This window comes from Suillus discolor, assembly GCF_016758755.1.
Source record: "Suillus discolor strain FC423 chromosome Unknown F5147scaffold_64, whole genome shotgun sequence".
Classification (NCBI taxonomy): domain Eukaryota; kingdom Fungi; phylum Basidiomycota; class Agaricomycetes; order Boletales; family Suillaceae; genus Suillus; species Suillus discolor.
Window position 1 is genome coordinate 78,042 of NW_024541311.1, and position 19,016 is coordinate 97,057.

Below are 19,016 nucleotides of genomic sequence, written 5' to 3' on the forward strand. Positions count from 1 at the left end.
CTTTGCTGAATTCCTGCATCATCCCACCAGGTACAACACGAGTGCTGGGCTTCAAAAATGACAGGGGAAATACCCGTATCATGTCAAAACGAGAACCAATGATGACCAGCATTGTAATCTGAAACGACAGTTTGATCAAGAAACAAGCGCAAGAAGGGTCCAGAGTCTCGAACAATGCAGCGAACTTCCTCGACCTGACTTCTCTGTAGATAAATGTATTTTTGTTCGAGGTTCTCACAGCAATCCGGTATTATGCAAAGCTTGATGTGTTCTATTGGGAAGATACAGATACAATAGTGTAGATGGGTTGTTCGTACGTCGTCTAGAAACCAACAATGTATAAAAGCGTTACAACAATTATAGTTTTTGAATGACAATGGCAGAAGCAGCTCCGCCCTAGACAAGGTATCATTTGAGCAATGCGACACCATGTAGAATTACAAATCACTTACCCCGTTGCAGATGCCCGCTGCGCCATACTCGCCAGATTTTAGGGCGTGGACAAGGGACACCACGATGCGAGACCCCGAGTTTCCGATCGCATGACCGAGTGAAACGGCGCCACTGTTGGATCTCGTTAGCAAACATAAGCCCCTGAACGCAAATTAGAACTCACCCGTCGATGTTGACCTTTGCAGGATCAAGTTGTAGGAGCTTTTCAGCAACACGGACGACAACCGAGAAGGCTTCGTTAACCTCGAAACGTGCGATGTCATCGACAGTCAGGTTTGCTCTCTTGAGTGCTTCTGGGAGAGCGACAGCAGGAGCCATGGGGAAGTCGATGGGTTCAACACCCGCATCTGCATATGCTGCAGATAACGACATATCAGACGGTGTACAGCCACACAAGAAGTCAAACTTACAAATCACTTTGGCGAGTGGTTTTACGCCGAGCTCCTGTGCTTTCTCTGCTGACATCAATATCAGAGCAGAGGCGCCATCATTGAGGTTTGAAGAGTTGGCAGCAGTGATGCGACCGCCTGGTTTGAATGCTGACTTAAGAGAGGGAACCTTCTCGAAGATGACTTTCTTGTACTCCTCATCTTCCTTGACCACGATGTCGCCCTTCTTGCCCTTGATCGTGACGGGAGCTATCTCAGCGCTGAAAGCGCCCGCTTTCCATGCGCGATCAGAACGTTTGTACGACTCGATGGCGTGCTCGTCGAGTGACTCTCGGCTGATTTCGTACTTCTCTGCGACAGCCTCGGCACAGTTGCCCATGGCGAAGTTGTTGGAGACGTCCCAGAGACCATCGTTTTCAACGGAGTCCCTGGTCTCGAATTTGCCGAACAAAGGGTTCGTGCGGGGAAGCAGGTAACTAAATAACATGTTACCGTAAATCTTGTGCAAAGTGGCAATCGGGACTGTAGTACTCACGGAGCATTGCTCATACTCTCCATACCACCAGCAGCAACCGCGGTCTTGTAACCGGATTCTATGCTCTGGGCAGCAAGCATGATACACTTCATACCGCTAGCACAGACTTTGTTGATAGTCGTGGCGTCAGATGCGGACTTCATGCCGCCAGCGAGTGCTACTTGACGTGCGGGTGATTGACCAACACCAGCCTGGACGACATTGCCGAAATAGATCTCCTCGACTACTGAGGGATCAACTTTTGACTGCTCGAAAGCATGTTTGAGAGCCACAGCGCCAAGTTGGGGAGCAGTCAAAGTCTTAAGTGATCCATACAAGGATCCGACAGGCGTACGGGACGCGGCAACAATTACAGCTTCGTGAGCAGGCTGTAAAGTTTTGAGTGATTAACACTGTTGTACGGAATATGAGATGGGAACATACCATTTTACAGGAAGGATGTTCTGGTGGTGATGGAGGATGAAAATGTAGATATGGATTAAAAACGTGAAGCCAGCACCATGACCACGCTGGCTTTATATGCCAATGGCAAATTACTCGGGATCGAGGAAAACGATAACCGATCGTACGACTTGAGTGACCCGATTATCCGTGTGGCCTGAGGATAGATATTTACCAGTGCCACGTAGTAAATAAAGCTAAATACACCCATCTCTCACAAGCATTAATGGGGTAGTGGTAACCTGGGTCGTTGCCATCGACCCGCCGGGGGTTCGATTCCCTCTTAATGCATGGGCATGTTTCTCAGCAATGTCATTTTTGGATAAAATTTATAAATCCTAGACTAGCTAAGAACTTACAACATATCCAGACTGTGGTATCAGTTCGTTGACGTGCTCAATAGACTGGCCACACTGACACGATCACGACATGTGAAATACAGAACTAACGGATGTGTTACTAATTACCTGGTCCGACGTAACAACAACCGCAACAAAGAAAAAGCATGAATGAGGAGAGAAGAATAGTCATCTACATGATCACACAACATGAATTTTGCTAATGAGGCTGTCAGACCGAGTCACCCAAACATAAAGGACAGCCGCTGACCTTCTTAGCTGTCTTGTAGAACATCTTGCTCTGTGCGGATAGAGCATTCGATCGCTCTACAAGGTTATCCAACCTCTCCCCGCGTTGGAGAACAGACTCGATGGTCTTGTGCTACAATACACCGTCACACCGATAAAACAATCGAGTGATTATCCTAATGAGGGGAGGGCTTACCAGGACAATCTTCGTCTCATCTAGCTCCTGTTGTACCCGCATAATTGTATCAGCTTGCCGAGGATCCTGGTACTTCTGAATGTAGGTCTGGATCTCTGGGAATGATATTGATCCTGGGTTTCCGAAGGCAGATTGGGGGACTTTGGCAGTGAAATCATCAAGTAGCTTCGTTAGAAGAGAAAAGGCGGGTCGAACGGGGTATTCATGATCGGTAATAATAATAGCTGAGGAAGGAGTGAGTTCGATGGCTCTATTACATCCAGAGCTTCGACCCACCTGCAAGCTGCTCTGCACCACTCCTGTTGTACACATGGGCAGTGTAATTGTTCTCTTGTACACTCTGACGCTGGCCCTGAGGAGTTCTCTCTACGACTGTCTTGGTGAAGAATGTCAAAAACTCGCTGACAGAACTTCTCTGGTAGAACGAGAAACTAGAGACATCTGAAGTAGAGCTAAGAACTGAACAAGGGCCTGAGGAAGGTGCGAGAACAACTGAGAGGGAGAAGATCTTCATGGTCGTTGGTGAGAAGAGAGACACCGCGCTGTGCTGTCGGTGTAAATGCCCGGCCCAGAGTCCGATTATGTACGTATACGAAACCACACCATGCCACTTCGAGCGAACCACCATGCACCTCCGCAGAATTCAGTTAAAGAGGATCAAATCGCTCGCTGCCTCGATCCCAAGGAGTCTCTTTCACCTTCGCGTACAGACACGAGCATTCAATGTTCATCATGACACCATTTCTTTACGTTTGGCCAGTAGAAACTACCTGCGGACAAGAAAGTTTTTGCTCATGTTCTATGATACTGGCAGCGTACTCGTTATCTTTGGAATGTTCACTGCTGTTGCTCTGCTCGTATGGACTATGGTGTCACTCCTGTCTTCCACTTTCCTACGAGTGACTGCGCCAGATACTTCAGCGTCGTTGCTGAAGAGAGCTGTTGAAGTCACGACTCGCGCAACGACATATTCTAGAGTCACGCATGCTGTCAATCCAATTGTGAGTTAACTGCAGTACATATACGTGGATCACTTCCAGTAACTAGCTCAAATACCTCGAGCACTCACTTCATTGCATGTAGATCCCTGGCTTGACCGTTCCATTAAAACACCTACCGCTGATTCTACTCTCCCTTTGCATCAGTCAAATCGTGCATGAAAGTGGGCATGCTATCACTGCAGCAATGTATGTCTCCCCTCACAATATGACATAGTCCATTAGCCACAGCTTCGTGTTTTTCCTAGTCATCGGATCCCTATGCTGGCGGCAGGAGCTTCTATGACTTTCATGTTCCCCGCCGCATTCGTGACGTTGCCTTCTGCAAGGGTCGAGGAGTTGTCTTCACCCGATCGCTTACGGGTTGTAACTTCAGGGTGTTTTCATAACCTGACGCTCTGGCTGATTCTACTGGCTGCGGGCTGGTCTGGTATTGGACAACGGATACTGTTGGTAGGTTATGAAGATGTTTTCACCAGAGGGCTAATCGTGGCCCATGTCGAAGCCGTCAGTATGGTCCAAAGACGATAACCTCACTATTTTGCTAAATTTTTGTAGGATTCTCCTCTGAGCATGCATCTTCCTGTTGGATCTTTCCTGACGACACTTGACGATCTTCCATTGCGCTCATCTCGTGATGCGTGGACCACTTATCTATTGGAACCTAATCCGGCCGTTTATAAGCAGGGGTGGTGTGTGGATGTATCGCGGCTTAGTGGTGAGCATGGTACCTGCGTCATCCTGCCTGACTTAGTGCCTCCTTAGGTGATCATCAGTGTTGTGTGGATACTGACAGTAGTACATCATCATCATCATCATCATCATCATCATCATCATCATCATCCTGTTTTGTGTCATTTGAAAGTACGTTTGAAGAGTATTGTACCGATCCGGTACCCATACTGTCAAAAATGCAAAACCGATGCGACTCCTCGACGTCGTGTCTGGAATCGCAGTCGTGCATCAAACCGAGGGAAGACCGAGACATCTTACGGATTACAGTGAATCACGAAGGGGCAGGCACCGAAGACGAGCGCATCGTGCTCTGGAGTGGCCCCAGGTACGAAGTTTGGGAGCAAGGTATGATACACGAATCCAAGCGTGCGTGGTGTTCGATGTTCACTGTTATCAGTTCAAACAACGTATCTCGCACCGCGTTTTGGCATTATACCCCTAGGGCTACCCCTCGTATTTGCAGATTTCTTCCAGTACGTCACTTAGACTGACAACTACCATGTGGCTGACTCTGGGCAGGTACCTGAAGCTCACAAATCTATCATTATATCTTTTCAACTCGCTGCCCCTGCCCGCATTGGATGGATCTCAACTGCTAATAATTTTACTGGAAATCGTCTTCACCAAATGGTCTCATACTCCTTCGACCATGATCGACATCGAGGCACTGAGGACACGTGGAAGTCGTTCATATGAAAGGAGAGTGCAGCAGGTACTTCGAACCTTCGTAATGATCGGTACATGCACGCTTTTGGGGTCGTGCGTTATGCTTGGTATTATAGAATGGATGATTGTATGAAATCAAAGGCTGTATAAGTCAAGCAAGGCGAAAGCTATCTGTCTTTGTTCATAATAAGACTACATGTGACTTGCATGCATATTCATCATAGGTTAGTGATGCACAAGTCGATCGGTGCCCCTCCATTGCGACGCACGAATCATACTACAGTGTGAGATGGAGAAGGGTTTCACTTCTTCTTCGGTGTTGCCCCGAGTTCTACCACACTCAAACCTGGGCCCATATATCAGGCAATGAAACACACTAAGAAGACCGATCTGATCACGCACCTGGGGGCAAGCTCTGCTTGAGCTTTTCAGCCTTCTCTGGGTCGTCCACAGAAAGAGTGTACAAGTATCGTGAACACCGCACTTTGAATTTAGTCTGGACCTTCCCAGCTGCTGATTTTGCGGCGATTTTTTTGATACGGGCCTCTGAATATATAACAGAATGCGAAAATTCGTACAAGATCAGTGCGCGTGAAGTCAGCGTGTTGTCGAAGTACAACAACAGTATAAACGCACGGGAAGCATCCTTCCGCCGCGCAATCTCGATGAACTGCTTGATATCCCGAATTTCCTTGGGCTAACATACACATAAGCAATGAGACTAAGAGAGCCAAATGGCCAGCGGACGTGAGCGTACCATGACGGAGTACTGAGTCTTGAAGTCTTGCTTACCATATCTAATGATTTCCAACTATCTTGGTGGAACGCGGTGGCTGAACCTTATTTTGATAGCTATTCGCAAGTTCCCGGGAGTTCCCTCCGGGACGAAAACAGTTGTTTTGCTGAGCAGTCATACACCGAGTTGATTACTATAAGATACATATGTGCATGGTGTTGAGATGGAATATACAGTAACTCAGATGTGACTATATCATAAATTAATGACGAATATTTGAATACTAGCTAATGCTATGGAGCCACCTTGCGAGGAGACCCCGAGCTTGCAGGGATGGAGCCTCCGTCACTAACGACTGACATCGGCCGATTAAGGCGTGCGCGCAGTCGTTCAACTTCACGTTGCAGGCTAGAAAGTGACACGTAAACGTCCCAATCTCAACTTGTCAAAATCTTTGAGTTAAACTCACTTCAGCATCGCCTGCTTGGAGTCCATGGCCTCTCGCTCTAGGCGACGTTTCACGCGCTCAAGTTCACTCTCCCTTGATTGCTATTGATGTGAACTGGAATTAGCCAAGTAACTAGATGATCAATGAAGAGGTAAGACTGACAACTTTGTCCAGTGTCTGTCGGAGTGAAATTATTTGACCCTCGGATATTTTTCGCTCCTCCTCCAATTTGACGTGGTGCCTTTCGCTTTCAGCTAACTGTAGTTGCATGTCGCGAATTGCCTTATCAGAACTATGCAAGCGATTGGAGTCGACTTTCTCGCGTGAAACTTGCTTGAGTTGAGTAGTGAGTTCATCGATACGGCCCTGCAGCTGCCTGACAGTGGAGGATGGGTGAGGAGAATTTGCATATGACTTCGTTTCAAGGTCAACGACGCGGACGTTTAGGTCTTTGACCTGCTTCTCTAGCTGTGCCTGTAGGACAGAGTGAGCACACTGAAGATCATTTTTCAGGTACTTACATTTATTCTATCCAGTTCAGTATTCTCGACGCGGGTCCGGTCGAGTTCCAGCTGGCTTTCATTGGCATGTGCCTCGGCTCTCTTCAAGCGGTCAAAGGCCATAACTACACGATCTTTTTGCTCCTCCAGAGATCGCTCAAGATCTTGTTTCTCCAGCTGTAGCTTTTGTAGTTCTCGATCCGAAGTCATTTTCGTTGCATCGACATGGTCGAGCTTGATGCCTTCAAGTTCCGCCTGCAAAGAGCGGCGTGCCTTTTGTAGCATTGCCCTGTCCGCCTCAGCATCATTGAGAACGCTTCGAAGCTCCCGAACTTGCGAGTGAAGTGACACGATCTGCGCTTGCTGGTCGGATTGAGCAGTAGTCGATGACTCAAAAGCTTTGGTTAGATCGGCGATCTTCGTCTCCATCCGCTCTTTCTCCCTGTTCCAGGCGCCTCCATTGTAGACCTCGTCATCAAATCTTAGTTGCAGCTCGTCGTAGTCTGAATGTATTTTGCGATTATCTTCTCGTAGCCTCGTCATCGCATCTCGCTGCGCTTGCATTTCTAGAATAAATGTTATTCGGTGAGGTACACCCAGAGTTTCCTAGTTGCGCACCTTCGCTCAACTGGGCTAGTTCAGCTGCAGCTTGTCATTAGAAAGGATCTCTTATGAAAGCTGTCACCAACCTTGATATTTTTTTCGGGTCTGGTCGCTGGCGAAATCACGCTCTGCGAGGTCTTTCTGATGCTGCTGACGTTCATCCTGCAGTTGTTGTACTAGACGGTGCCTGTGAATGCCCAACTCAGAAGATTCTCTATCTTCGGCCTCGATCTGAACCTCCAATTCATGGAGCCTCCGCTGAGTGTCTTGGAAACGCTCTTCGAGTATCCTCTTCTCTGTCACCAAATCATTATGAGTCTTTTCCAAGTCAGCGAGGGCGCGTCGGACTATCTTGAGGGTCAGTATTGTTTAGGGTGGAGGAGTCCAAAATTTACCAGAAGATTCAGCACGTTCTGTTTTAGCCTTTGCTTCTGCGCTGGCGAGTGCTTTGTTAGCCTTCTCCTCAAGGAACTTGATAGCCCTTTCCGAGGCCCTACGCTCTGCCTGATCCACCCCACCTCCCCTGGCGAAATCTTCTACCTCCCGGGTGAGGCTTGCCTTGGCTTTCTCCAAAGATCGAATGTAGACGGCATCCTTCTGCAGCTGCTCTTGCGCCTCTCTCAGTTGCTGATCGGTTACTTTCTTGGCCTTCTCCAGAACGTAAACGTGTTCGACAATCGTCTTATCCTGTTTGCTCTCCATTTGTTTGAGCTCCCACTCCCGATTCTTGAGATCAGTGATTGCCTTGTTAAGATCATGGTCGTACTTCGCAATGCGTTCTTGGTACTCCTTTTTCTGAGTTAACATGACGTGTTGAAGGTTCTTGCACTTGGCTGATTCGGATTCCAGTTGTTTCTTCAAGGTTTCCAACTGACGTTCGCCAGCGTGAGCATCTCTTTCCATCTGCAAAATCGTATCCTCGATCTCATTATATTTGGTCTGAGCGGCGTGGAGTTGTCGTTCCAGGATCTAATAAAGCATGAGTAAAGTTCCACCCAGTCCAACAAATGCAAATAGTTGCCCAATTACCTCTTTCGCCCTCAATGTCTCTGCTAACCGACCATCCGAGTCAATCTGACGGGATCGCAATGCCTGCAATTCCGATTCAACTACTCTTTTGGCTTTTTCGAGATCCACGATTATTGCCTCGAGCTTTGACGTCCGTTCCTTCAAGCCTCGCTCGCGGTCCAAAAGAGAGCTGTGAGCTGAATCCAGCTGCTTGTGCTGACGACGCATCTCGTCTAGTTCGGTAGCGAGCTTGCTTTCCTTGTCAAGAGCGTTTTCCCGTAAAATGCTGAGTTCTGCGTGTAACTGGGAAGACTGAGAGCGGAGCTCGGTAAGCTCTTCCTCTTTGCTTTTCTCTACTTCGAGCCGGCGGGCGTCTTCGGAGGTCTTGGTCTCCATGATTGTGCGGAGCTCATCCAGCTCGCTCTGAAGTTTTATCTTGGCGGATGCTGCACGATCTACATCGGCCCTGGAAGCATGAATCTCCGCTCGCTGTCTGTCAGATGCAGCGTGGAGTTCGACAATCTCTTTTTGCAGTCGAGAATGCTCGTCGGCGGATGCGGTGATGGTCGAAAGCAGCTGTGAATTTTGGTCCTCTTTGTTCTGGATCATAGCAGAATACTCAGCAGATGTACGAGTCATCTCTGTTAGCTGCTGTTTGAGGTAACTCAAGCTTCTTTCCAGTTGGTCGACCTTGCTGCCGAGTGACTCTCTGCGTGAAACATCAGACCAAAGATCACGATAAGTTTTTGGGGCTCACTTAGATTGAATTTCCACACCGAGCTTGGCCTGCAAGTCGCGCACTAAAGCTTCAGAACGCTCCTTGACACGCGCCAAATCTTCGTCGTGCTGCGAAACAAGGGCTCCGAGGTCCTCATTGGCTTTCTGGAGAGCCTGGTGTTCCTGCTGCAGCTGAACCATGCTGCTCTCCTGCGTTAATACAATGTCCGAAAGTTCCGCCTCTTTAGCTCGCCATTCATTTTGTTGACCCTCCATGCGGACAAGATGCTCTGCAGCCTGGTCGAACGCGACACGTAAAGTTTCATGTTTCTCATCGCCCTCCTTCTGAAGTTGCAGGGCACGGTCCAATTGCGAATCGAGGACGTCGAGGTCGGCGTGTAAGGCAACGATTTCTTCTTCAAGTTCTGCTTCCCTCTTTTTACTTCTGTCTAACATGGCATCTTTGTCGAGGGTAAGCGCACGCTCGGCTTCCAACTCTTCGATGATCTTTCGTTTTTCCACCTGAAGAGTCATCTTCACGTTCTCCAGGTTTTCCCGTTCCCGTTGGTCGCGCTCTGCTCTCTCCTTTACAAGTTGCAGCTCAACGTCTTTCCTCCTGAGCTCTTCATCATTTCGTGTCGCGGCGAGTAACGGACGGACCTGTGTAAAATGATCAAAAATTTACCACAAAATAGACAAGAACCACCTTACTTTAGTGTATAGCTGCCACCATGGCCAATCTCGCAACTCCCCGTACACACGAGCATTACGCTGGATCGTTCGTATCGCCACCGCACGATTAAGAACCTTCTTCATCTGTCTGCGTGCGGAGAACCTCCTAGCAACAGCCTGAAGCCTCGAAAATACGTCAAATAGAAGGGCATCCCGCCGCTCCTCGAGATCGGCGAGGACTCCGGCCTTGAAGAATATCTTGGATGTTCCCACACGGAATAACTCAGTATCGAGATCTAAAGCTTCTACAATACGGATGCACGATTTGCGACCATCCATGTATCCACGAGGAATAATGCCTGGAGTCATGATCTCGTAGCGCTGGCGGAACTCGACGAAGAGAAGCCGATTGGGATAACCAAGACGTGCTATGCGAATACCCTCCAAAACACCATTGCAACGCAATTGATCGAGGACGAGGGGCACATCCACCCTTCCGGGTTTCTTGTTGACGTTGGGCACGATACAACGTACGAAATGTGGCTGTGTCGCCTGCAACTGCGCCATCAGAAGCGCCAATTGCTCCTTGTGCCGTTGCCCAACTGTTCTAAATGCTCCTCTCTTGATGGTGCGCCTTTTGCCTGCGGAGAACCCAGCACTGGAAGATGGGGGCATGTCGGCGAAGACGCCAGCAAAATCTTGGAAAAGCGATGCCACATAAGGTTCCGATGATGATGCTAGTACACGTGTGAGATTATCGTTGAGGGGATCCTTATTCTTCTCTAACCACCCGTCGGTGCGGTACTCGACTTTGCCTGCGTAATGCGTGATGATAAAGCCTTGTTCAAACTTCGGTAGGGTGTATTTCGTCCGGCCTGGATGAGGATGCTCTGTTGCGCGCAGATCTCCACTCCAGATCGAATGGACTTTCTCTGTGAATGTAAGATCGGTGGCTTTGGGCATGATACATTCCTCGTCTAAGCAACTGAGGATGCCAATGGCGTTCCCGCTGCTCTCAATGAGGTCAATGGTCGGTTGCAAGTCCAGCTTGAAGTTCACGTAATCCCATTCTATGCCTTCCCTGGAATACTCTTCCTGCTCGAGGACGAACATATGATGATTGAAAAATTGCTGCAGTTTCTCGTTGGTATAGTTGATGAGCAATTGTTCGTACGTGTTAATTTCGAAGATCTCGAAGCCTGCGATGTCGAGAACACCGATGAACGTCGACTTAGAGGACGGGCGATCTAGCGCACGGTTGATGCGCTCAACTAGTGCACCGAAGGACTTCTCGTACAACGACTTGCTCAAGGACGAGAGTTCGTCAAGAGACTGTTGCCCCGTCCTCGCCTGCGTGACCCACTCACGTCCAGCAAGAACCCTGGGCCGTAAGATAGCTCTTGTGAACTCTGCGATAGGGATACCAAGCAAATGGCAGACACGCTCAGCTTGCGAGGGATCTGGCATGAATGCATCATCCGACTTCGTAGAACGGATGTCGATGTTGCCAATATGAAGAATTGCCGCGACGATGCGGAAAAGGTCGAACTGTTCCGCGACCGTAAAGCCAACAATATCAAGAGCATTCTGGGAGTGTATTAGTCGAGTATCGAAGACTTCGCTTTCACAAAACGTACTATCAGAGCGTCCCAATCTTCACGATCGTTGATGCCATCAACCTCTCGCCTGCTTCTGTTGAGAAATTCATATTCGTCTAAAGGGCGATCCAGCAGAAGAGTGTCTGTAGCAGCACAAATATCAGAAACAAGTGGGGAGAGGATATTTCAAATACTTGCCTTTCAATGATCCTCCACTTGATAGCAACTGGTAAAATATGTGAAAGTTGCGCTCCGCGGCACTGCGAACCACAACTCGACTCTTCTCTAGCAGGTACCAGTCAATATTCGCCCCGGATATACTCCCGTCCGGAGAAAAACTAATCCTAATAAACTTCCCGAATCTACTTGAGTTGTTGTTCCGCTGAGTCTGCGCGTTACCAAATGCCTCAAGGATGGGATTCGCTTGGAGAATCTGTCGCTCGAGCAAGCCTAGACGACCCTTGGCACCTCCAGTGCTGTTAGACACAACATGAGTAGCTTTGGTATGGAAAGAGCTTCTTCTGGGCAGACCCAAAGGTGGGGATGCGGGGAATGAAGATGCCATGGAAGCAGAATGTGAATGTGAAGGATGGCGCGGGTGAGCATCAGTTGCTATAGCAGACAGGTATTGTATAACTTTCTTCGTGCTTTCAGTTTTTCCTGCACCAGATTCTCCCCTGTGGACGGCAAATTAGTTGTATGATTCACGGAAAGGTAGGGATGGCCGACGTTATAAGAATGCTCTGATTTTCGCGCTCCTCCCCCATGTTAACCCATGCGCGCTCCGCAACTGCGAAGATATGAGGAGGGTTCTCATCGCGTCGTTTACTGCGATACTGAGATATAATCGCGTCTGTATACAGCGGAAGGTTCTGGTAAGGGTTTATGGCAACCAAGAATAAGCCAGAGTATGTCTACTCGGTGCGTTTTAGTAGGCGTGCAAGATAGGATGCTCATGAATGTGCGCAAGAAATCGCTGACAGGATAGGACTCACATAGATAGCTCCAGATCCATACCTTAGACGCAGATTATGCACGACGCTCGCTTCGTTTAAAAATGTGAGATCTGCGATGTCTTCGACACGATCGAACTTGGGAGGGTTCATCTTGGAGAGTGCATACAAAGGAACCTGACGAATCTGACGCGTTTCGTGTCAGCAAATTGGCACATCATGAAGAAGATTAGGGTGAAGATACCTCGCTACCAGAAGACATAATAATCTCTGCAGTCTCGTCATCTTCTTGGTGTACCCAGCCAGCGAGATAACCGTCTTTCTCGTCTGGTACCCACACCCATTTCTTTTCATTAAACTCAGCCTGTAGCGCAGCGGCGCGCGCGGCTTCTGCACTCAGAGAGGGACGAGGAGCTGGCATCAGCAGGGATATGGGCCACCAAAACTGAGTTTGGCTTGTAAGTTGTCTAGAATGACTGAATAACTTGGGGGATATCCAGGTATAAGGTGGTGTCTAAACGTGCAGTCAACTTGGAGTGATGGTCGTGAATAAGAAGCAAAGCAAATTGTCAAAGGAGACGCTGAAATACTTCACACAGCTGGGTATGCTCACGGTCGCGAACAGGTTATGGATATACAGATCATGGACCGTGACAGTAACTGAACTTTGCAGCGTAATGATGGATCACTTGAACCAATGTTCCTAATTAGGTAGTCAATGTTCATATTCATCACTTCAAGGTTTCTTTGGAACATTGGTGCACTGCTAGCACTCGTCGTAAAATCAGTATATGTATTTCCAGCTCCTCGATCTCACACATGAGATACTTGGTCGTTCCTTCATAACATCAGTTATGCAAGCTCACCCCGACCTGCGCCATCTTCGCGACTCACCTGGCGTATCATGATTATATATTACCTGAAAGGTAGTGTTGAATGTTCTCATATACTGGATCGATGATTTGGGTTGATCATCGACCCCATTCTATGAAAATGGATTGGTGATGTATTGGCATATTGAAAAAATACATACATGTGGAGTGCATACGAACCTGTAAGGTCAAAGATGCACCATAACCTCAATTGAACGATCGCAAACAACATAGATATGTTCAAACTTCAGCCTATGGCTGCTCATCAGTATTGTCGATCAAAGGCTTGCGGAATTTTCACCTGAGAATTATTATTCGGGTATCAATCATCGCAGGTGGCAAACAGAATCGATGTACACAACCTAGTGATAATCTCAAAATGAATGCCTGAAAATAAACAAGGACTAAGGCGATGAGGGCGAGTGGGTGGCTATGGCAGATGATAGTGTGACATACGGGGTCGAAGTATTAGCATCTCAGCGTCATGCCCACCATAGAGTTTTCAAGGAGTACTTACTGCCTTGAAGATGACACCGTTTGGCCAGTGATTTAAGACAGCTTTGCGCATGAGCATGAATCAATACTTTCGAATTCGTCGCCCACTGAGACTCGTTTGTGCCTCAGATATATGACGTCCATCTGATACAGAAGAAACGGACGGATTGCCCTTTTATTAAGGCCTGCCTACTAGGGCCCCCGAGAAATTTGCTGTGATAAGTATAGATACCCCGCCACTAACAATAGTAAGCAAGTTATAATATCAGTAAGCAGCACTTGGACACCATCCATTCTCTTACCATATTGTGTATTTCAAGAACTACTTGCCGATTTTTTTGATGAGTAGCCTGCCTCCCGAATTCTACGGGTATGAACGGTGTTTGCGGTATACCCGTGCTCTACCCTATTTGACAGTACGGAGATAGTATCAATGTTTGCAACAGCTGGCGACACATGAAGTTAGATATCGTTTAGCTGTGCCGCGACACAGTGGATGTACTTACAAACTACCGTATTCGGACCGTAGCATGGCTGTTGAGCGCTGAGCGCTCAGCCCGGAGGGATCATCACGAAGTAAGTACTACCATCACCATACCATGATGTAGTAGCTGGTCGCAGATCAGCACGCGCAGTGCGTACGCCACAATTCCTGGTCAAGGTCTGGTCATGACAATTGTACCGCCACGCACAAGCTCCACGACTAAAGTTAACAACTTACAAAAGCTTGTAGTTAGCATGAGGGCCTCTGGTGTCGTTCCAATAACAAATAAGTGAATATTTCAAATTCTGGTCTAATAGTATTACATAATGGTGGACATACTACCATATTTGTTCTGACATCAAATTCCGGGCCACTTTTGTCCCTCAAATTGTCTTCGCAAAGGTCCGTGCTCCGCGGTTTCTAGAACTGAGGTGACAGACATCATCGACCGGCCGGGACTTGCCAGTGCCCTACGTACAGGATGTACATGCACGACTCTTGAAGTACGTCGTGGGCCAGAAAAGATTGGCATATACCTTGGAAAAAAGTGATGTCGGTTGGTCCTTTATTTTCTTCAAAATAATACAACAACCTCGTAGATCTAACAAACACGACGGTCCAGCGCCTACGATTGGCTTCTTAGCCCACTAAAGACGCTCGGAACAATTAAGATGCACTTCCGCATCAAGGCTACAGCCTTGTTGACGCGTGTACAACACGTTTTTGTGAGGGATGGACCCTCAAGTGTCAACAGGACTTTCAAGGCCGATAAGAAGGTCGCCTTGCGGAGAGTGCACTTCCTTGCATCTTATCCGACACTTTTCCCTAACCATCTACCTCATCGCACATGCATCTTCCGTCGTCTAGCAACTACAATGAATTCCTTGTATATCCTGAGGATTCAGAATCCTTTCAACGAGAAACCGAGCTCCCATCGAAGCTCGATTTCGTGGATGGTTTAAGGTGAGCATTGGAATCTTAATTTTGTGGTCAATTGAATGGTCGATTGACTGACTGAGGACAGAACCTTTGAGTTCGAGTCATCCACAGCACCAACGGTGCTGTGGTCTTCTGATGACCTCGATCTTCACCTCGAGGATACGGACGATGCGGCATATATCGAGAATTTGGCTATCCACCAATTGCAAGCATCTAACGTGCGTGAACCGAAGATCTCACAAGTCCATGCTGACACGTGTCTTAAGGCTGCCCGATATCGGTATCCAGGATCATCTGCAACTGGAGACTTTTTAGGTTTACCGCAGTTGAGCCCTGATGAATCACCGTTCAGTGTCGCGTCGAGCAGGTCTCCCTTGACTCCACAAGGCGGCGCCCTTCTCCCTGACCTCTTCTGTGGTCCGTTGGAAGACTTTGGGCCTCTCGATGTCGCAGCGCATTGCACTCCGTTTTTTGAGGAAGAAGGATTTATGGAAGACTCAGCTTATCCTGAACAATTACAAGAAGACCTTGCCTGTCGGGCGGTCTTGGATATGCCTTCTCCAGCATCATCCTTAAAGAATCTCTCTCAGCCGAAGCTCGTGCTTCCAGTTGACGATGCTGAGCTGGTGCATGACTCGTCATCTATCTTGCCAGACTCTAATCCCGCGGAGCGATCTCGTTTCCTAAGATTTACAGAGGGCTTGACGGAGAACGTTACATCACAAGTGCAAATATGCATTTCTCCAAGCTCAGCCCCCTGTCCGCTCCGTACTAACGTACAGCATCCGAGTCAGCTCTCGTCGCCTTTCAACCCAAGTCATGTTGGTATTAAACCGGCTGACGTTTGTCGAGGAGCCAAGCGCCGGCGGACCGACGATGACGATGACGATGACGATGACGATTACCAACCCAATCGCATCCATAAACGGGCAGCATCCAAGGTTAGGAAAGTCAGTTATGGTTCCTCAAGAGTGACAAGACACGAAGGAACCAAGGAAGAGCGGTTTGACTGTTCGATGAAAATTCATGGCTGCAAGAAGTCTTTTACGCGTCGAAACGACATGGAGAGGCACTTGGGGAGTTGCAAGTTTAGCCCAGGCCTGCCTTCGATGACAGTCAAATGCCCTCATTGCCAGAAATTCCTGTCCCGTAAAGATGCTCTCTTGCGCCACATTAAGCAGAGCCATGTGGATGCCCAGTAGCAAGACATCATAATGTACATGGACGTTGGTTTTGGCATCCAGCCAGACACCGATCGGCACTTGAGTTTGCTTCAATCAGGACCAGTTCTTATTCTTGCACGTCACAACTACATGTAGCCATAGCGGTATCAATCCTCACTTGCATTTCATTCCTCACGAAGTCTGCGGATCTTTCTTTTCTTACACGGCAAAACCACCATTTTGATGTTAAAATTTAAAAATAGCAATTATCTATCCAACATCTCACCTGCGTTGTTCACATAGTTTTCGCGCAGCGAGCGACATTGTTGTCGCATTTGGTTTTACGCCATACTATCTCTTGCCCGGTGTTGCAAAACTTTCGACCCGTTTTTTAGAACACAACAACTACACAACATTAAAATAAGGCAACAACATGAGCGGGTAGGATTCAGTACATACTGTAAGGCTAGGCAAAAAAAAATAGAGAAATATGTTGAGGCTACGTTGCCAGAGAGAAGCCGGCGTGAAGCAGTGTTTGACCACAGAGTTGCAAAAATTCTCATCCGCACAGAAGTCGTCGCGTCACACTATGTCACACTGCCGTTTTTACTCTCCGACGCCGTCAAGCGTTGAACGAATCTGGGGCAATTGACGAGGGCTATTCAAGGGCTTTGTGCAGCGCTGAGACTTGAATTTCAAGTAAGTGTATGTACTGTAAGACTATCTAGATAGGTGTAATATATAACTATGCTGCAGGGAACTTGATTATAGAGGGAATGACTAGTGTTGACTAGCGGCAGCTAAAAAGTAGCCACCAGTTCGAGAACCGGATGGTATATTACAGTGTAAGTATGGATTAAACGGGGGATATCGATCATGTGCGCGACTTGTGTCACTGGTATGGTAGGAGACTGATGACAGTCTAACTTCACAGAATTGTGCAAGTTTTGGCCGAGTTGCCGAGCAGCGATTTGTGACTCCGAACACAATCTCACTCCTCCTGTCACGTCCTGCATCTCAATAGTACAACATTTGTATCTCTCAACACCACTCAGTTATCATGTCAGAAAAAATCAGAGTGATATTAGAAGGCAATGGGAAATTACTAGTAAAATTCCTGATTTTTTTAATGCGTGTGCTGGCTTCCTTCCGATGGATTGGCATGGAAAACACACATTCTGAGCAGTGTTTCACTGCCGCAAGCACCTCTCGTCCATTTTTCGTGAAATAAAAAATACAAACAGTAAGTTATCAATCAATCATCCTCTAGAATCATTGTGCAAAGGAAATGAGTGAAATATGAGTGTGCTACGTCGCGATTTGCAAAACCGGGCCATTTTGCAACACCGGGCAAGAGATAGTATGGTCAATAAAAATACATAGCCTAATTACTCAGCGGCGGCAACACTATCCATTTGAAACTCCGTCAGGACCCGCCATACCTTCATCCTTGACTGCCAAAACTCTAATATAAATTCACATACCATGTACCCCCGGTGACCTGGTCAACATTCACTGCAGCTTGTCAATATTCAATGGTCACAAATTCTCAGGATATCCCTGCACAACCTCCACAAGCAGACAAGGACGATTCATCTTTGAGCGCTCATCTCTGGTTTCCAGAGCCAGAAGCTCAAGAGCAAGCTATTGCTATACCTCAGGCATCCAGTTCATCTTCACAATTAAGGGATCGTTTGTATATTGGAAATCTGCATCCTACTGTCGATGAGTGAGTTAGTTAGCTGTGGTTCGGCTCATCTCCTCTAATTGTGGAAAGATATGCGCTTCTACAGGTCTTCACCAAGTTCGGCAAAGTATCGAAACTTGACTTCCTCTTTCACAAGACGGGGCCAAACAAAGGAAAACCACGTGGATATGCCTTCATACAATATTTGCACGAAGGAGTAAGTCATAATTCTGTAAAGCGCCGCCGCTTAGTCGTGATTGTGTTGATATATGGTGGTGCATGTGGCGGCCATTGTCCTTTCTGGTCATTGTCAGCTTGACTAATAAATGACCCGCACCAGGATGCTCAGACGGCATTAGAAAACATCAATGGGAAGCTATTGCGGGGTCGTAAGCTGGCTGTCACTTTTGCTTATCAAGCTCCGCTCGAACAGCCCAGTGGAAGTCGACAAGTGGGTAGGGCGAGAAGAATTGATGCGCGACCGACCACTCTGAGTATGATAAAAAGTGGAATCCATACTCGGTCAGAAGGGTGAATTTTATGTTCAGAAGGGTACCTTTTAACTTACCTCTAAATTATTAGTACGGATAACAAGATTGCGACGATGGAGGCAAAGTTACGCCAGATGGAATCAAGCACCACCAATTCGTTTAATTCGTTGCCACCAAAACCACCGCCATCGGCTGCGTTATTAAGTTCGGCCTCAAGGCAGTGTCTTGGTTTGAAGGGTTCTCTCTCTTCCAGAAATCCCGCAGGCTCAACCGTTCGGCGTCTTACCGCCCGCGTGGAACCTATTACTCACTCAGGGCTTTCTGCGGACGATAATAGCACACCTTCAGCATCGCTACCGACGCTCAATACTCAACCAGAGGTCGCCAAGCCATACATGTCTTGTAAACGCATATTACCCGGTGTGAAGATCATCAAAGAACGTAGTAAATGAAGGTAATACTCGGCATCACACCTCCATCATACTGACAACGATCCTCGCCAGACCTCTACAGTTGACACTTGCCAATGAGATCGTTACGATGGTACAAAGCCTTTCTCACCAGATTCGTCATACATCTTAGCGCACTTCCGAGTTGTCATGATGTAGTCCCGTATGAAATATACTGTCAGCACGGTCTGAGAGTTCTCA

At 47.7% G+C, this 19,016-nt stretch overlaps 6 protein-coding genes and 1 non-coding gene across 7 annotated transcripts; 4 read left to right on the forward strand and 3 right to left on the reverse strand.

The window, feature by feature from the left end:
- Positions 1–244: 244 nt before the first annotated feature.
- Positions 245–1,954, reverse strand: F5147DRAFT_714759 (Thiolase, N-terminal domain-containing protein). The gene is made up of 6 exons (XM_041438492.1): positions 1,801–1,954; positions 1,378–1,745; positions 864–1,318; positions 617–809; positions 453–564; positions 245–396 (listed from the first exon to the last, which is right to left on the reverse strand). The coding sequence occupies exons 1-6, from the start codon at positions 1,801–1,803 to the stop codon at positions 358–360; spliced, it is 1,170 nt and encodes a 389-aa protein (XP_041288627.1). The 5' UTR covers positions 1,804–1,954; the 3' UTR covers positions 245–357.
- An 84-nt stretch (positions 1,955–2,038) lies between these two features.
- On the forward strand, positions 2,039–2,109 carry F5147DRAFT_t107. Its single transcript has one exon. It is a non-coding gene; the product is annotated as a tRNA-Gly (tRNA).
- Positions 2,110–2,133: 24 nt separating this feature from the next.
- On the reverse strand, positions 2,134–3,209 carry F5147DRAFT_714760 (snare protein YKT6). Its single transcript, XM_041438493.1, has 4 exons — positions 2,878–3,209; positions 2,602–2,825; positions 2,428–2,538; positions 2,134–2,376 (listed from the first exon to the last, which is right to left on the reverse strand). Exons 1-4 carry the CDS (start codon positions 3,113–3,115, stop codon positions 2,350–2,352), a joined length of 600 nt encoding a protein of 199 aa, XP_041288628.1. The 5' UTR covers positions 3,116–3,209; the 3' UTR covers positions 2,134–2,349.
- An 18-nt stretch (positions 3,210–3,227) lies between these two features.
- F5147DRAFT_583395 (uncharacterized protein) lies at positions 3,228–5,133 on the forward strand (the record flags this gene model as incomplete). Its single annotated transcript, XM_041431724.1, has 7 exons — positions 3,228–3,602; positions 3,685–3,788; positions 3,848–4,106; positions 4,158–4,301; positions 4,376–4,679; positions 4,732–4,807; positions 4,854–5,133. 7 exons carry the CDS (start codon positions 3,228–3,230, stop codon positions 5,131–5,133), a joined length of 1,542 nt encoding a protein of 513 aa, XP_041288629.1.
- A 169-nt stretch (positions 5,134–5,302) lies between these two features.
- Positions 5,303–13,681, reverse strand: F5147DRAFT_816432 (nonmuscle myosin heavy chain b; the record flags this gene model as incomplete). The annotated part of the gene is made up of 23 exons (XM_041443575.1): positions 5,303–5,346; positions 5,403–5,546; positions 5,637–5,697; positions 5,758–5,797; positions 5,840–5,902; positions 6,097–6,144; positions 6,206–6,285; positions 6,347–6,658; positions 6,706–7,250; positions 7,303–7,326; positions 7,374–7,634; positions 7,683–8,256; positions 8,317–9,004; positions 9,053–9,672; positions 9,724–11,271; positions 11,322–11,425; positions 11,499–11,959; positions 11,991–12,196; positions 12,278–12,421; positions 12,480–12,680; positions 12,849–12,895; positions 13,130–13,220; positions 13,625–13,681. The coding sequence occupies 23 exons, from the start codon at positions 13,679–13,681 to the stop codon at positions 5,303–5,305; spliced, it is 6,363 nt and encodes a 2,120-aa protein (XP_041288630.1).
- A 778-nt stretch (positions 13,682–14,459) lies between these two features.
- F5147DRAFT_714780 (uncharacterized protein) lies at positions 14,460–16,582 on the forward strand. The gene is made up of 3 exons (XM_041438494.1): positions 14,460–15,049; positions 15,111–15,243; positions 15,292–16,582. The coding sequence occupies exons 1-3, from the start codon at positions 14,934–14,936 to the stop codon at positions 16,225–16,227; spliced, it is 1,185 nt and encodes a 394-aa protein (XP_041288631.1). The 5' UTR covers positions 14,460–14,933; the 3' UTR covers positions 16,228–16,582.
- A 1,057-nt stretch (positions 16,583–17,639) lies between these two features.
- On the forward strand, positions 17,640–19,016 carry F5147DRAFT_714784 (uncharacterized protein). The gene is made up of 5 exons (XM_041438495.1): positions 17,640–17,917; positions 17,966–18,092; positions 18,216–18,406; positions 18,458–18,820; positions 18,870–19,016. The coding sequence occupies exons 1-4, from the start codon at positions 17,724–17,726 to the stop codon at positions 18,816–18,818; spliced, it is 873 nt and encodes a 290-aa protein (XP_041288632.1). The 5' UTR covers positions 17,640–17,723; the 3' UTR covers positions 18,819–18,820; positions 18,870–19,016.

Excerpts from the sequence above, each read along its gene's own strand:
- F5147DRAFT_714780 (XM_041438494.1), top strand. The coding sequence starts at position 14,934 with ATGCATCTTCCGTCGTCTAGCAACTACAATGAATTCCTTGTATATCCT. Across the intron at positions 15,050-15,110 it reads GATTTCGTGGATGGTTTAAG|AACCTTTGAGTTCGAGTCAT; the intron begins GTGAGCATTGGA and ends GACTGAGGACAG. Across the intron at positions 15,244-15,291 it reads ACCAATTGCAAGCATCTAAC|GCTGCCCGATATCGGTATCC; the intron begins GTGCGTGAACCG and ends ACGTGTCTTAAG.
- F5147DRAFT_714760 (XM_041438493.1), bottom strand. The coding sequence starts at position 3,115 with ATGAAGATCTTCTCCCTCTCAGTTGTTCTCGCACCTTCCTCAGGCCCT. Across the intron at positions 2,826-2,877 it reads TGGTGCAGAGCAGCTTGCAG|CTATTATTATTACCGATCAT; the intron begins GTGGGTCGAAGC and ends CTCCTTCCTCAG. Across the intron at positions 2,377-2,427 it reads TCTACAAGACAGCTAAGAAG|CAAAATTCATGTTGTGTGAT; the intron begins GTCAGCGGCTGT and ends CAGCCTCATTAG.
- F5147DRAFT_714784 (XM_041438495.1), top strand. The coding sequence starts at position 17,724 with ATGGTCACAAATTCTCAGGATATCCCTGCACAACCTCCACAAGCAGAC. Across the intron at positions 18,093-18,215 it reads TACAATATTTGCACGAAGGA|GATGCTCAGACGGCATTAGA; the intron begins GTAAGTCATAAT and ends GACCCGCACCAG. Across the intron at positions 18,407-18,457 it reads ATCCATACTCGGTCAGAAGG|TACGGATAACAAGATTGCGA; the intron begins GTGAATTTTATG and ends CTAAATTATTAG.
- F5147DRAFT_714759 (XM_041438492.1), bottom strand. Across the intron at positions 565-616 it reads GCAAAGGTCAACATCGACGG|TGGCGCCGTTTCACTCGGTC; the intron begins GTGAGTTCTAAT and ends GAGATCCAACAG. Across the intron at positions 397-452 it reads CAGCGGGCATCTGCAACGGG|GGCGGAGCTGCTTCTGCCAT; the intron begins GTAAGTGATTTG and ends TACCTTGTCTAG.